The following is a 14,859-nucleotide window of genomic DNA, read 5'->3' on the forward strand; positions in this document are numbered from 1 at the left end:
CAAACTAAACCCACAGCGAGATATTTCTGCACACCTGATAGAATGACTAATATGAAAAATAGCAGCAATAACAAATGCACTGTTCAAGAACGTACAGAAACTGGATCTCTCCAAAATTGCTTGTGGTAATACAAAATGGTACAACTACTCAGAAAAATAGTTTGAAAGCCTCTGACTGTGCGGATCACAATAAACTGTGGAGAATTCTTCAAGAGATGGGAATACCAGACCACCTGACCTGCCTCGTGATATATCTGCATGCAGGTCAAACAGCAACAGTTAGAGCCAGACATGGAACAACAGACTGGTTCCAAATTGGGAAAGGAGTAAGTATGTCAAGGCTGTATATTGTCACCCATATGCAAAGTATTTAACTCATATGCAAAGTACATCATACGAAATGCCAGGCTGGGTGAAGCACAAGCTGGAATCAAGATTGCTGGGAGAAATATCAACAATCTCAGATATACAGATGATACCACTTTAATGGCAGAAAGCAAAGAGGAGCTAAAGAGCCTCTTGATGAAAGTGAAAGAGGAGAGTGAAAAAGCTGGCTTAAAACTCAATATTCAGAAAACTATGATCACGACATCTGGTTCCACCACCTCATGGCAAATATTTGAGGAAAAAGTGGGAACAGTGACAGAGTTTATTATCTTCGGCTCCAAAGTCACTGCTGAAAGTACTGCAGCTATGAAATTAAAAGATGCATGCTTCTTGGAAGAAAAGCTATGACAAACCTAGACAGCATATAAAAAAGCAAAGATACCACTTTGCAGACAAAGTATGGTTAAAGGTATGGTTTTTCCAGTGGTCATTTACTTATATGAGAGTTGGAGGATAGAGAAGGCTGAGTGCTGAAGAACTGATACTTTTGAAATGTGGTGCTGGGGAAGACTCTTGAGAGTCCCTTGGACAGCAAGGAGGTCAAGCCAGTCAGTCCTATAGGAAATCAACCCTGAATATTCATTGGAATGACTGATACTGAAACTGAAGCTCCAATACTCAGGCCACCTGATGCAAAGTGCTGACTCACTGGAAAAGACCCTGATGTTGGGAAAGATTGAAGGAGAGGAGAAGAGGTGATGAAGGAAGGATGAGATGGTTGGAAGGCATCACCGACTCAATGGACATGAGTTTGAGCAAACTCCGGGAGATAGTGAAGGACAGGGAAGCCTTGGCATGTTGCAGTCCATGGGGTTGCAGTTGGACACGACTTAGTGACTGAACAACAATAACAACAACATCCAACCAGTATAAAACCCAGTACTTTTGGACGTTTACCATAGAGTAATGAAAATTTATGTTCATACAAAAATCTGTACACAAATGTTTATAGCAGCTCTCTTTATAGCAGCCAAAACCTAGAAACAGTCGAGATATCTTTTACTGGAAAAATAGTTAAACAAACTGTGATACAACCATGCCATGAGACAGCATTCAACAAAAAGAAAGGGAAACAGTGAAGTAGCATCACAGATGTAGAAAACAAACTTATGGCTCCCAGCGGGTAAAGAGGGGGAAGGATAAATTGGGAGACTGGGATTGACATATACATACTATTATGTATAAAATAGGGCTTCCCAAATGGCTCAGTGGATAAAGAATCCATGTGCAATGCAGGAGACGCAGGAGACATGGGTTCGATCCCTGATTCAGGAAGATTCCCAGAGGATCCCACTCCAGTATTCTTGCCTGGAGAATCTCATGCACAGAGGAGGCTGGCAGGCTACATACAGTCCATAGGGTTGCAAAGAGTCAGACATCACTGAAATGACTAAGCACATTTATATATAATAGATCATTCATAAGGACATACTATATAGCACAGGAAATTCTACTCAAAAATCTGTAATGGCCTATATGTTTAACTGATTTACTTTGCTCTATACCTAAAACTAACATTACATTGTTAATCAACTATACTCCAATAAAAATTTAAAAAAAAATCTTGCAAAGAAATATACTACTGATACAGCCAACAACCCACATGAAATCCCCAGAGAATTTGACTAAGTGAAAAATGATAAGCCCAAAAGGTTGCATACTATATTATTCCATTTATATAACATTTTTAAAATGAAAAAATTATAGAAATGGAGATCAGATTAGTTGTGGCCAAAGGTTCAGGAGTGATTTGGGAAAGAAAGGAGTAGGTGTGGCTCTAAAGGCAACATTTGGGAAACTCGTGGTAATGTTCCATATCTTGATTATGTCCATGTCACTATCCTGATTGTGATATTATACTATAGCTTTGCAAAATGTTATGGTGGTAGTTTAATAGCTAAGTTGTGTCTGACACTTGCAAACCCATGGATTGTATCCTGTCAGGCTCCTCTGTCCATGGGGTTATCCCAGCAAGAATACTGGAATAGGTTGCCACTTCCTTCTCCAGGGGGTCTTCCTGACCAAGGGATTGAACCTGTATCTCTGGTGTCTTCTGTGATGGCAGACAAATTCTTTACCAATTTACCACCTGCTTAACTCCACAGAAATCTAAACGGAGAACAATACATTTTTTTCCTTCCATTTGTATAATGTACTGCCTAGTACAGTATCTTGAGTATACAAAGTACTGAAGTGTTTAGTAAGTCAAATATTAAAAAAAAGAAGAAAAGAAAACTGCCATTATTACTCAGAGGAGGAAATAGCCTGCTCTGAGCTATGATTGATTGAAATAATTATAGGTTGATGTACACCTTTAAATATCCTTGAATCTGCTGAAAGCCTGATGAAGGCTTTTCAGTAGGATGTTAAAAAAGCAAGATTTGGCACTTGCAAGGGGGAAAACACCTTTGTGGAAGATTAGAAATCGTAAAAATGGTGGGCAGACAAAGAGCCTAAACCAAGGTAAGAAACTTGAAGATCACAACATTCTTTTTTTTTAATAACAAATACAAAGAAACTTTCCCAGCTAGTAAAGTCTCTTTGGTTTCTAACTCTGATCAGATTTGTAGAACACTTATTTTTTTGACCTGACAATAATTAAGAAATTGATAGATGGAAAAGCAGAAGTTGTGCTGGTAGAGTTTTAATGTCACAGTTGTGCACTGCCCAAATTGCCTGTGGACACAGAAGAGACATGAGGTGATTACAATAACCACTTCCTTCAGAATAGGCTTCATGGTTTTTCTATTCAAAGTTAAGCTCTTCTGCCACTGTGATATCATGGCACCAGTTCATGTCTGTACTAAAGGGCTTTATCAGAGAGCAATGATTATTTGATACATATCTGACTTCTTATAAATACTCAGCCTGTGACTCAGACTTTGCCACTCAAGAGTGTTTTATATCAAATCTAAGTCTTATTTTAGGTTATCTAAAAATAATCTTATCTAAAGATCACTTATGGCTATAACAACTTTGGTCGTTTAGACAAAAATAAATGAAACAAAATATAATCCAAGCTACTTAAATTGTTATTAAATTTAATAAAAGTATATTAGAAATTATATGCAAGGTGTCATATACAATTATTCATTCCTAGTACCAGACACATGGTAAGGACTTTTAAATACCCAATGAAGGAATGGATAAATCCACATCTGTTGAGTAAAAAACCATACTAAGAAATAAGTACTGGGAATTAAGGAGTGACTCCTACATTAATTGATGATTTGCAGGCAGAAATGGATGCTTTGATGAAGTTTAATGTGTTTTAAATATAGAACGCCAGAGTTTCATATAATTGCACTGATAATGCAAAATTCCATTTACATAGCTAACATTATATCAATCATATCTTCCCCATGCCTGCATAATGCAAGTGTGAATACTTTAAATTAGAACTTTTAGAAGTTTGAGAGGAATCTTATTAAATGGCACAAGAATCAACACACTAATGAGAGAATTTAATACTTCAGTTAAAATATCACAACTAAGAAATAAATCAAAGAAATAATAAATACACCAACATAATACATAGTATCCACAGGGAAAAAAATATTTACATTAAACCTTACCTGGATCCATTTATCTGGAATTGCCATAGCCAATCGATAGTCAAAACCACCCCCTCCCTGGGAAATTGGAGAACATAGAGCTGGCATTCCGGATACATCCTAAAATAAAGAGCATCAGCATTATCACTTCATATTGATCAAATTTTTACCAAATATTCTTGTGACAGTAAATCCAGGCCAATAAATACAAATAATAAATGGGGGTATATACTCTTGGAGTATTTTGGTAGCATAATTGTAAAAGTAGATAGCATTGTGATAGCATATCTCATTTCCCAATAAGATTTTGTGTCGTGCTTTTCATTGCAGGACAACTTTTTATCTCTTTTCCTTAGTTGCACATAGAGAACACAAATTAGTAAAAGTGTTACTGCTGAAACACAGTTTCTCACACTAATTTTTGAATACGTATTAGCTACTGCTTTCATCAATCATAAAAATACATGTGCTGTATATCTGTTATTCTTCTGTGTATACAGCAGTGGCAGAGAATGTATTTTGTGAGCACTTAGCTTCTGATGAAATGGAGCAAAGCAGTAAGATGGCTTTCACGAGAGTCAGTTACACTTGGAAAGGGTCATTGAGGTTATCTAGTGGATCCTCTTCATTTAAAAGATACAGAAATCGAGGCTTATTGAGGTGAAGGGCTTGCTAAAGACATGTTTCTCAAGGATAGAGCTGGGACTCAGACATCCAACCTTTTGACAGGGTCTTCTTACAGTCATGCTACCACTAGACTATCGGTAATCAAATAAACGTATGGTCAAACAGATAAGTAAAAAGAAAATGATGAAAGGACCCAGATGCAAGAAAATATATTAGTGTAACAATGGTGGTAAAATATGGTATAAGTACTAGCAATTCTAACTCCACAATATCTTTCAAATAAATTATTTTCTTTTGCCTTATTTCTATAGACACTATCTTATTTAAGCCACCTAACTACTTACTCTGACCACTATGTTTCCACACATAAGTGGAACTCCCATCTCCAGCCTCTCTTTACACTAACTGCTGCTGAAGGGTCTGCTCCTATCATTGCCTGTGAATAGCTTGCAAGAGTCAACAATAGAAAACTTAAATTCTTCAGTTTAGGATACAATTCAATGACTATACTGTAAGCACTGACAATATAATTTTTTATTTGATTATCTGCTTCCTCACTAACTGTTAGAATTTAAGACACCTGGGGTAGGACTTTTGTTGTTGTTGTTGCTCACTGACATATGCCAAGAATCTAGAATAGTAGAAGAGCACTTGGCACAAAGCAGGAACTCAATAACTATTGACTGAGTGGATTCATGAAGGTGCTGCCAAGGCTTTGATGGTAAATAAGACATAATACTTGACCTGCAGGATTCAAGAACTAGAACCTAAATAAACATGTGTGCACACAAACACACACAATCATGAAATGACAGTGTTATGGAGTCGTCATAATTGTTAACAGAAGTACACAGCAAGTGTGGGGGAAAAAAACCTACATCTCTCCATCATTATTTCTACTGTTTCATTTCAAATATTCAATATATCATCCCCTTTGAAATAATCACTCTTCCCTGTGCTTCTGACAGCTTTTCTGTGTGTGTCATTACCCAAATTCTCCCTTGGATCATTATCCTTACTTCCTACGAAAGACTATCACACACTCTGAGCTCTCTGAGACTTAATTGCTTCTTCCACAATACCATCTTCAAACACTTCCCACAGAAAAGCTATAGAAAAACAAACATATGACCTCTCTGGATTTCCAAAATAACGTGTTCATGGTTTACTAATGGAAGAGAGGTACAACAAGAGATAGTACATGGTGGAATATAGCCATAAGAAAATATTCATCAATAATATCTTATTCTACATACTTTTTATAAGTTTATAAAAGTGGAAAAAGATGAATCAAAAAAGTGAAAAAGGATGAATGGTTAACATAAATCATTTTGGTATTCAGTTCAACTCCTTATTAACGCTGGCTACATATGTGTTAAGTATCAGGCACCTGTGTTAGACACTGGAAATACATATACAGTAGCTTCCTGGAAAAGTTTTTAGAAGACCCAGAGTTTTCATGAGACAAGTAATAAGATGGCATTAAGGATCAAGATAATTTTTTCTCAAGGAAACATTAAGGTGCTTTCTATATTTGGTCTATAGGTAGTTTTAGAAAATAGCTTATAAGAAATAGAATCTGCTAAGAAAAATATCTGGAGACCAATAAGTCTTAACTCCTAAATCTGACTCCTAGAAGGCTGCCCCATTAATGCATATGAGGTATTTGTAGCTCCTATTTGAAAGTGGAGGGTTAAGAACTACTCTTTTAAAATCTTAAAAGAAGAAAATGAGAAAATGTAATGGTCATGAAAATAAATATACTTAAATATAAAGAAGTTGATAACAAAAGGATATTCAAGTGGTCATATATGCTTCCAATGAAGTTAAAATAGCTTTAATTCTTCAATCTAAAGATCACTTATGACTATTCCAGAGGGGGAGAAAGCTTCAGTCATCAAAAAATATTTTTCATTAAAACAGCAAATATAACCACGTATAAAGGTAGACATATTCCAGAAAAAAGCCTTCAATTTTAATAACTATCATTATAACTAAATTCAATATACAGGACTGTATATAACATTGCATTACTTATTCGTTACACCACATTCCCCTCTTAAAAAAAAAAGTTCATGAGGATCAATTCCACTTCTTGAATAGACTCCCACTAGACAGAAAAGTGATGTATTGAAATTGAAGTAGTTTTCAATTTAAGTAGAATAAATTGAAGACACATCTTGTTTTAAAAAAATCTAAAGCCAAGTAATACAAAGTAGGCTAAAGTCTCAAAGTTTCATTGGTAGAAACACGAATAATCAGACAAAAGCTCCCTAGATGATGAAACTATTTTACTTGAAATGAACGGAAAGATCAATGTAACAATTTTCAGTTTCATGTATTAAATAATTGCTTCTTTTTCTTCAGTACCTGCTTTTGATGTGCACTGTCATTAATTGTTTATAGTAATTTGTCATCCATAATGTCTCTGCTTCAAATTGCCATAAATATAATTAACTTTTATAAATAGCTAAATAACTTTTTTATGTTTGACAGATAAAAAGTAAAATATATAAAGTATAAAATAAAAGTTTAAGATTTCTTCTGAAGTACATTAAAAATATTCAGCACAAAAAGTATTAGCACAAACATTGGAAAGACTTATAAGTTATGACTAAATACAGGTAAGATGAGACTGTGAAACAATACAGGATATCAAGATGACATTGTAATTGTGGACTTTTAAAAAAATTTTATATGAAAATTTACTCCAGGAATTTAGGATTCATTGCTCTATCCTAGAAGATATTTAGAAGGCAAAAGGCCTAGAGTAGCTGTTCTCAATCCAGAGATAAACAAGGAAATCATATCAGTAGTTTGAGATTTTGAGTTTTGAGAAATGATGCAAGAAGAAAGACTATACAAATAATAAATACTACTATACAAATATTAAATAAATATACAAATAATAAGACTATACAAATAATAAATAATAAGAGACCATCACGACTACATCTCATTTCAATGAACTAAATGCCAACATGAAAATACTTCTTAACTCTGACTCTTTCAAAGATAGTCTTACTATTTTTATATGCCAACCTCTATATTTTGTATAGAACAGTTTTAACATGAAATTCAATTTTAATAATAATTCCTAGTTAGAGGACTCAAAACCAGAGGGATTTTAGTACTAAATCTAAATTAGCATAAGCATTTAACAAACTTCTTAATTTATCAAATTTATCACCAAGAGGGGAATTGTCAATTATGCATATACCGAATTATATCATTACAGTGCAGCTTTGGGACAGTTAATCATGAACCTTCAGTAATCATGAATAACTAGTGAACATTTGGCAATCCGAGAGCAATAACGTAAACAAGAAAGGTAATCGCATCAGAACAAGAGAGGTTTCAGAGATGCTCACAGGCAGTGAACCATGCCATCTCTGATGATTAAGCCAGGAAAAAAAAAAATTAAATAGACAGACACATATTAATATTCAATTCTTTTTCTGTGCTGAAGGTCTCATAGCAAAAGGACTTGTCCACTGATTAGGATATTTTACTTTGTAACGACTGGCATTTTCTTTTTTAACAATGGAATAATGACAAGTAATTAGGGAACATTATCTCATAATAGGAAAACAGTGAATTCTGAATAATGTGCCACACAGACAAGGTAGCTGCACTATAGTCAGGGTATAATTTCACTTATGCAATCATTGACAACATAGAGATTATTCAAATATTGTATGTCAACAAAATGTTCTATCTTAAAGGGGGTCAGGGGGTAGAGATCATTATTACCTCAGCTATTGTTATAGAATCTGGATACAGTGTGTGAACCAAATGATTTGCCAACATGATGTAAGTCAAAGCATCTTCATCTACTTGTAGTCCAAAATACTCATGGTAATCACCTGAAAAATTCTCACCTGGAAAACAGAAAATCAATATGGATGCATTATGTTAGTATGCAAGTCTTAACTCTGTACAAATGCCACCCCCCACAATTAGTTGGTTTATATCAGTTTTGTTATCAGAGCAAAGTGTAATGGACCTTGATACCATATAATGCTGCTGCTGCTAAGTCGCGTCAGTCGTGTCCAACTCTGCGACCCCATAGACGGCAGCCCACCAGGCTCCCCCGTCCCTGGGATTCTGCAGGCAAGAACACTGGAGTGGGTTGCCATTTCCTTCTCCAATGCATGAAAGTGAAAAGTGAAAGGTAAGTCGCTCAGTCGTGTCTGACTCTTAGCGACCCCAGTGGACTGTAGCCTACCAGGCTCCTCCATCCATGGGATTTCCCAGGCAAGAGTACTGGAGTGGGGTGTCATTGCCTTCTCCCCATATAATGCTATTAGTAACTATATGATCTAACTTAAAAAGTACCAGATAACTACATTCAAAGTTCAGATAATCCTGCAATTCAACTTTTGTTTTACAAAAGCAAACAAAATCTCTGTGATTTAAAATTTTAAGTTAATTTGAACTGAATTGTCCAGCACAAAATAAAATACCAGAGATTTATAAATTTTAATTTTTAGATAACTTTTTTGGTCACACTGAGATCTTAATATTAGATAGCTCGTATTTGATCCCTCTGAAGGCAAGCAAATAGGAAAACCATCATAAAATTGAGACAAAATATTTACATTATTTTAAATATGGCTAGAATTTATGGAGTATGGATTTCCTATGATGACAAAAACAGTTTAATATCCCTCAACTTCTTTCTACCTCTTGCCCCATCTCCTGATTTTGATTGCTTATAGTATATTTCACTTAATGGTATTATACTATTAACTTTCTATTCTTTCAGCTGTTTACTATTATTTTTAATTAAGTCTACTTAGTGCTGAATGCCTGCCTTTTTCCCTGCTGATTTCTTATATATAAGTTCTTTTATTTTAACTCCTTTTTTTCAGTTTGCTCGATTCTATCATTGAAGGATATTTTTAAGTGGACTCTTCAATTTCTTTCAAATGTATCTTACAATGGCAATTCAAATATCCAATTCTCAAATGACAGTTTCTATCCTTAAGAATTTTGCAGATACTGCTGTGGCAATGGAATAGTATGAGCTCAGCCTTTTTTTTTTTTTTCATTTATGCAGGTAAATTACTTTTTCTTCAAGATTATTACTGGATGAAGTTTTCTTTATCACAAAATTTTATAAATTAAACACTCTGTGTCTATGTTAATAGTGTCATCTCAGATTTCTTCTGCTATATTATATAATTTTTTGCAGTTTCAATTTTTATTTTCATCTTCATCTCAAAGTTGGGAAACACGCTAAATAATTCAATGTTTTTCTTTCCATTTTTTGAGCTCTCTGACCATAAGAAGCATATACCATATCCATAGATTTCAGCTCATTTTCCCAACTCCACAATTCTTTGGAAAACACCTAGCTCTCAGCAGAGGAAGGTTCTGAAGGGGCAGGCATGTAGGTGCTTTAATCTAGGAAAAGATCTTTCTTGAATTTTATCATGATTGCCTTTTTCATCTCCAAAGTCAGCTTCTTTCCACAGTGGAAGGTATCACTGATATCTGTCATGTTTTATAGATTCAACTTGCTCCCTAGAAATGTTTCATGGGGAGGAGAGTAGGTAGCACCATGAATAAGAGCAGATAACAGCAGATTTTGACTGTAGCAGCTTTTCTTGGCAGTTACATTTTGATTTCTAAAGTCTCTATCATGGATTGATTGTTGTCTGCAAATTGTTGTTATTGTTTAGTCACTAAGTCATGTCTGACTCTTTGTGACCCCATGGACTGGTGCCTGCCAACTCCTCAGTCCATGGGATTTCCCAGGCAAGAGTAGGTTGCCATTTCCTTTTCCAGGGGATATTCCCAATCCATGGATTGAATCCAAGTCTCTTGTTTGGCAGGCTGATTCTTTACCCTGAGCCACCTGGGAAGCCCCCGGGTGAATATAGACACATATTTTTATTTAAAACACATGTCCCTGTTTTTCTGAGGTTTTAGCCAAACAGACAAGGCCTACCGCACTTCAGAAGGTTGTAAAAAATATTTGAGTAGATCTTATAAACACAATGTATTTCCTACAACAAAGTTTTAATGCAGAAGAAATTAAAATGAGATATCTACACAAGCATTATTTTTATACCACCCAAGAGTCTTTCTGAAGGCAGTTTACAGAGTTAAGTGAGATAATAGTTAAATAACTATTTTCATATACTTATGCTATATACTTTCATATACTTGTACTAATTAACATTTTCATATACACACTTTGAGTCACTTTGTTCTGATATAAAGAGGATTTTTAAAAGATCTAATTAAACTTTTGATTTTGAGATAACTGTAGATTGTTTGTGTGTACTTGCTCAGCACATTGACTCTGCAAACACATGGACTGTAGCCCGCCAGGCTCCTCTGTCTGTGGGATGCTCCAGGTAAGAATACTGGAGTGGGTTGCTATTTTCTCCTCCAGGGGATCTTCCCAATACAGAGATGGAACTTGTATTGGCAGGTTATTCAAGCCACCTGGGAAGCCACAGTTATATGAAATAACATACAGTGCTCCAAAATCACTGCAGATGGTGACTGCAGCCCTGAAATTAAAAGATGCTTATTCCTTGGAAGGAAAGTTATGACCAACCTAGATAGCATATGCAAAAGCAGAGACATTATTTTGCCAACAAAGGTCCGTCTAGTCAAGGCTATGGTTTTTCCAGTGGTCATGTATGGATGTGAGAGCTGGACTGTGAAGAAAGCTGAGCTCCAAGGAATTGATGCTTTTGAACTTGGTGTTGGAGAAGACTCTTGAGAGTCCCTTGGACTGCAAGGAGATCCAACCAGTCCATCCCAAAGGAGACCAGTCCTGGGTGTTCATTGGAAGGAATGATGCTGAGGCTGAAACTCCAATACTTTGGCCACCTCATGCGAAGAGTTGACTCATTGTAAAAGAATCTGATGCTGGGAGGGATTGGGGGCAGGAGGAGAAGGGGGACGACAGAGGATGAGATGGCTGGATGTCATCACCAACTCGACACACATGAGTTTGAGTGAACTCCAGGAGTTGGTGATGGACAGGGAGGCCTGGTGTGCTGCGATTCATGAGGTCGCAAAGAGTTGGACACGACTGAGCTATTGAACTGAACTGAACTGAACTGATCCTATGTAGACTTTACTTGTTTTCCCAATATTTGAAACGCCATGGTGTAATGGCATTTTCAATGGGAACATATGAAAATCCATGGTGTAATATCCCAGCCAAGGTACTGGCATTATATAGTCAGGATATAAAATTACATCACAGGTAGCTCACCTGATATCCTTTTATAATGAGATCTACCTTCCTCCTGCCTTTTCACCATGGTCCTTAACCCTTGAAGACGACCGACTTACTCTATTTATTTTGTCACTACAAGCATGATACATAAAAGTAATCATATTATATATGTGTCCTCTTTTGAAATAAGTTTTTTTACCTGTCAGTATAATCCTCTGAAAATTAATCCAAATTGTTATATGTATCCATATTGTTATTGTTTATTGCTAAGTAGAATTTCATGCTATGGATATACCACATTTTTTAACCATTAATCTATTAAAGCATGCCTGGCTTGTTTCCAGGTATTAGTTATGAATAAGGTTGCTAAATATTTGGTCATTAAAAAAACAATATTTTTTCTACATGTTATCTATTGAAGGATTAGGATTCTATGATTCTACTTCTTTGTACAACTTTTAAACTGAAGGTCTCTAATCCATAGTTTTGATTACAAATTAATTTACAATTTAATTTTAACTGAGCACATTTATATTTAAAATGTATACATTTATCTTCAATGTTTAATATGCAAATGAACCCATACATTAACAAATGTTCTCATTTATTAATTTGTTATTTATTTTTCATTACAATTGCTGTCATTTTCACAGCCTGAGACTGGTATAATTATATCCTTAAAAAAATTTTTTTTAAAGAATGCCACATATTAAGGATAGCATATTAAGTAGAAATATTTCAAAGAAAATCATTACCCTTTATTTATTATAAAAAGTATTTATACCTGACTTCCTGCCAAAAAGGGATCAGAAGTGATTAGAGACATAAAAGAACTAATAAAAATCAAACCAACAATAATGGTCATTGTAGCAATGTAACTGAATCCTAAGCCTGGTTATAATCTTCCAGTACAAATATAAAATAAAATCCTTAGTTACGTCTGGAATGTATCAGTTTACCTACCTATTCCATGGTGATGATAGAGCATTGATGTAACACCGTCAAAACGAAATCCATCAAAGCCATACTCTTCCAACCACCATCTTATGTTTGACAGAAGAAATCTTAAAACTTCCCAGCTAAAAAAACAGATAAATACAATTTAGGCATAATGTATAGAGCATTTTCCTTGTTATACATCCTTTGCTAAGAATAATAATTAAAATCAAAATTACTATCTTAGGAGTCATGATGTTCAAAGAAATATACCATATAAACACCAGAAAACTAACATTTACCTCATGTGTTTGATGAAATTCATTCTAAAAGGAAAATCTGTTAAATTTCTTTAACTAAAAAAATCACTCAACGTCTCAGAAAAACTAAGAAACAATGGACCAGTCCGGTCCAAAGTGCAGGAACACTGTCTTGCTCAGTGTTCCATCCTCAGCAAGTGACCACTACATAGTAATGGTTACCTCCAAAAATCTATTACTTATTTCTGAATTTTCATCAAGATTTTTCATGTAAAATAACCACAGTTACATATATTCTTCTTTTAGAAAACATAATTTCATTATCAGTAGAAAACTACCTTCAACCTTCAGTGTTTGCTTAAAATGTTTCCTTATTCTACAGTTTCAAACAGATACAGTTTAGAATAAAAATTAAAAGAAAAAAAGACTCCTGAAATCAACCTTATGATAAGCACTACTACACTTACTAGACCTGCTTTCTGAGGGTAAAAGAGAGAGACCTAAATTACTAGAGAATAGATGTTTAATAAAGTAAAAAGTTCTACAAGTTAAAGAGTCTTATACCCATAAAAACAGAAAGAAAAACAAAGAACAGTTATAACTCAATTAAAAACGCCACATGAAATAAGTCTATTTCGGACAATTGAAAAGAGGGCATCATCAATTAGTATTTTTTTTTTTAGTCATATAGTTATGGTTGAGTTCTCTATCTCATTATAACTATGGTTTTAAGACTTTAATACCTCATTTAGCTTAATGACAAAGCAGTAAGAGTGTACACAATTCCTTAACCCACTTGAAATTTATGTATTTTTTTTTAACCTTCCATATATTAAAAAGCAATCTGACCTAAGTGGAGATTAAGTCATCACAATCAACTCCAGAATTGTAAATCTAAACTCTGCAGTAAAATGAGTATTTCTGGTAATTAACTGCTTTAGATAAGTTACTTTGAATTTTGAAAACTTACTCAAAGTTAAAAGAGGAAAAAAAAAAACATAACAGAAATCCAAACAATCCAATTAGTATAAAAAGAGGCCAGGAGATTCCAGATTGTTTGGCCAAGCCATGGGGAAGGTAAAACGAATATTCATTTAAGGCTTAAAAAAACAATTTCTGTTTAACAAAAAGAAATGAACAGATCAAAACTGCTCTATTTTACATAGAAATTTCTAATATCTATATTTTTTACTTTTTAATTAATAACCTTTTCTTTCAGAGCAGTTTTGGGAGTGAAAGTCACTCAGTTGTGTCCAACTCTTTGTGACTCCATTGACTATACAGCCCATGGAATTCTCCAGGCCAGAATACTGGAGTGGATAGCCTTTCCCTTCACCAGGGGATCTTCCTAACCCAGGGATTGAACCCATGTCTCTCACATTGCAGATGGATTCTTTACAGGTTGAACTACAAGGGAGCAGTTTTGAGTTCACTGCAAAAATTGAAAGGAAGTATACATCTATACTTTTTTAACAAGTGTGCTCCATGAGAATTTCAGAAAAAAAGTCTTGAATAAATGTGCATACTGACAACTCATTCTTAACAATGTTTTGAAAAGGACAGACTTTCCTAATTTGTCCATTTGATTAGTAATGTATATTTTACTTCTGAAAGGTAAACTGAAAGTTACTTTTAGCTCAAAATACCTCAGAGTAGGAACAAAATCTGTTTAAATAGGAAATCTCTTGGGCAGATTTATGAAGATATGAATATGTAAAGCAGAGATCACAAACTGTCCCTGGGCCTGATCTGACATGCACTACTGTTTTGTTTATCTTGCAGAGGATAGGAACCCCTGAACAACAGAGGTTTGAACTGCATAGGTCTACTTATATTTTTTAATAAATACAGAGTCATCCCTCTATAATCTCAGATTTTGCATCCTTAG

At 34.7% G+C, this 14,859-nt stretch overlaps 1 protein-coding gene across 1 annotated transcript in view; it reads right to left on the reverse strand.

Annotated features, from left to right (window-relative positions):
- The window catches only part of GBE1 (1,4-alpha-glucan branching enzyme 1), a 321,456-nt gene that overhangs the window by 101,375 nt on the left and 205,222 nt on the right, over positions 1-14,859 (reverse strand). Inside the window, exons 8-10 of the mRNA XM_027551221.1 lie at positions 12,739-12,854; positions 8,322-8,449; positions 3,963-4,061 (exon numbers count right to left, since the gene is read on the reverse strand). Coding sequence (XP_027407022.1) covers positions 3,963-4,061; positions 8,322-8,449; positions 12,739-12,854 — 343 coding nt within the window. The remainder of the gene's footprint in view (positions 1-3,962; positions 4,062-8,321; positions 8,450-12,738; positions 12,855-14,859) is intronic.

The sequence above is a fragment of the Bos indicus x Bos taurus genome, chromosome 1 (genome assembly GCF_003369695.1).
Source record: "Bos indicus x Bos taurus breed Angus x Brahman F1 hybrid chromosome 1, Bos_hybrid_MaternalHap_v2.0, whole genome shotgun sequence".
Taxonomy (NCBI): domain Eukaryota; kingdom Metazoa; phylum Chordata; class Mammalia; order Artiodactyla; family Bovidae; genus Bos; species Bos indicus x Bos taurus.